The sequence below is a fragment of the Myotis brandtii genome, unplaced genomic scaffold, assembly GCF_000412655.1.
Source record: "Myotis brandtii unplaced genomic scaffold, ASM41265v1 C42597368, whole genome shotgun sequence".
Classification (NCBI taxonomy): Eukaryota; Metazoa; Chordata; class Mammalia; order Chiroptera; family Vespertilionidae; genus Myotis; species Myotis brandtii.
The window spans coordinates 334-1,771 of record NW_005326022.1 but is presented as its reverse complement, the minus strand read 5'-3'; the positions used below and the strand labels follow the sequence as shown (position 1 = coordinate 1,771).

At 51.4% G+C, this 1,438-nt stretch overlaps 1 protein-coding gene across 1 annotated transcript; it reads right to left on the bottom strand.

The window, feature by feature from the left end:
- Nucleotides 1-7: 7 nt before the first annotated feature.
- On the bottom strand, nucleotides 8-705 carry LOC102259627 (leiomodin-2-like; the record flags this gene model as incomplete). Its single annotated transcript, XM_005853016.2, has 1 exon — nucleotides 8-705. A coding segment is annotated over one exon (458 nt), but the record flags the coding sequence as incomplete, so codon positions are not given.
- Nucleotides 706-1,438: the final 733 nt, after the last annotated feature.

The following is a 1,438-nucleotide window of genomic DNA, read 5'->3' as shown; positions in this document are numbered from 1 at the left end:
AGCTTATAACTCAAATTAGACTTACGTTTGGCAAACTATCTAAACCTATGCCTTACTTGTGAACTATTTTCTTCTTGAAGATTCCATCTTTAGCCAATTATTAGAACCCCAGGCAATCATTTTACAGATTACGATCCTTCGGGTGGCCATAGAACTTACAGGACTATTTCAGGCCGAGACAGTGTTCAGTAGCAGGTTATAAGGACAGAAAAGTGAGGAGGACTGCAGAGGCAGAGAAAGCAGGTTCCTAGGGTTGGGGAGGGGGTGGAGGGGGCCGGGGAGCAGCCAAGGAAAGGTCCGGAAAGCCTACCTTCCCACACTCCCCCAGCCGCTCCTTCTCCAGCAGCTTCTGGGACTCCTTTTCCCAATAGGCCATCAGCGCCTCCCTGCTGAAATTCCCCGTGGGGGTCTTCTCCGTCAGACTCTTCTGTCGGAGCCCCACTGGCAGGTTGCGATCAGGTTCAATGTCCTCCAACTCCCTCTCCAGCTCCTTCAGCTCCTCGGCCGTCAGGGAAGCCAGGAGCTCGTCCTCGTCGATGGATTCATATTTGCTAAGTCCTCTCCTGTAGCCGAAGGTAGACATGGTCCCTGTTTGGTCAGACGCACAAGGAGCTTGAGGACCCGGGCATGCAAGGCAGCCAGGAGCAGGCGAGGCGGCCAGGGGCAGGCTGGCCAGCAACTGGTGCTGGGAGCGGCTGCGATAGCCTTTTAAGAGGGTGATACAAGCTGTGACAATGCGGCGGGGGTGAAGGCATGGGCTGTTTTAAGCATCAGACGTCAGCTAGACATTTGAACACAAAGAATGTCACATCAGTGGTGGATGGAGGTCTCAGAACCAGTGGGGATTATGCACACACTGGCCAGGGACAGATTTAGCTGCGCCTGATAGCTCCTGAGGACAGGCAGAGCGGTCTCCGACAGGGAGAGGCACAGGTTTTCACTTTGTATTCAAACCACAGGGGAATACAAGTTCATGTTGAAGTGACTGGCTGCCACCCCCGTGGCCATGAAAGGGGTCCTTTTAATCTGAGGGGTGCAGTAGTTGGTTATTCAGGTTCTTCTAAAAGCGCCGCGATGGGAACAGACAGCTATGCTCACAGAGCACTTTAGGTTTTTTATGGCATTGTGTAGTTTACAAAGCACTTTAATACAATTTCCCTAATCACAGCAAGTCCGGCGAGATGACAAACAGTGTCCTCCTTCACAGACTTTGGCAACCAAGGTTCTGAGAGATGAAGTGACAGATTGGGAGTCAGCCAGCCAGACTGCGAAGTGGCCCTCTCCACGGCGCAAAATGGCTCCCCTCTCCTCACCCCTGAGTGTTAGGAAACTCCTAGGTTTGCAAATAAAACTCCGAAAAGACAAACAATAATACTGGGTAGGATTTGTTTAGAACTGACACTGTGCCAGCCTAGTGTTAAGCGTTTTATATAGTTCA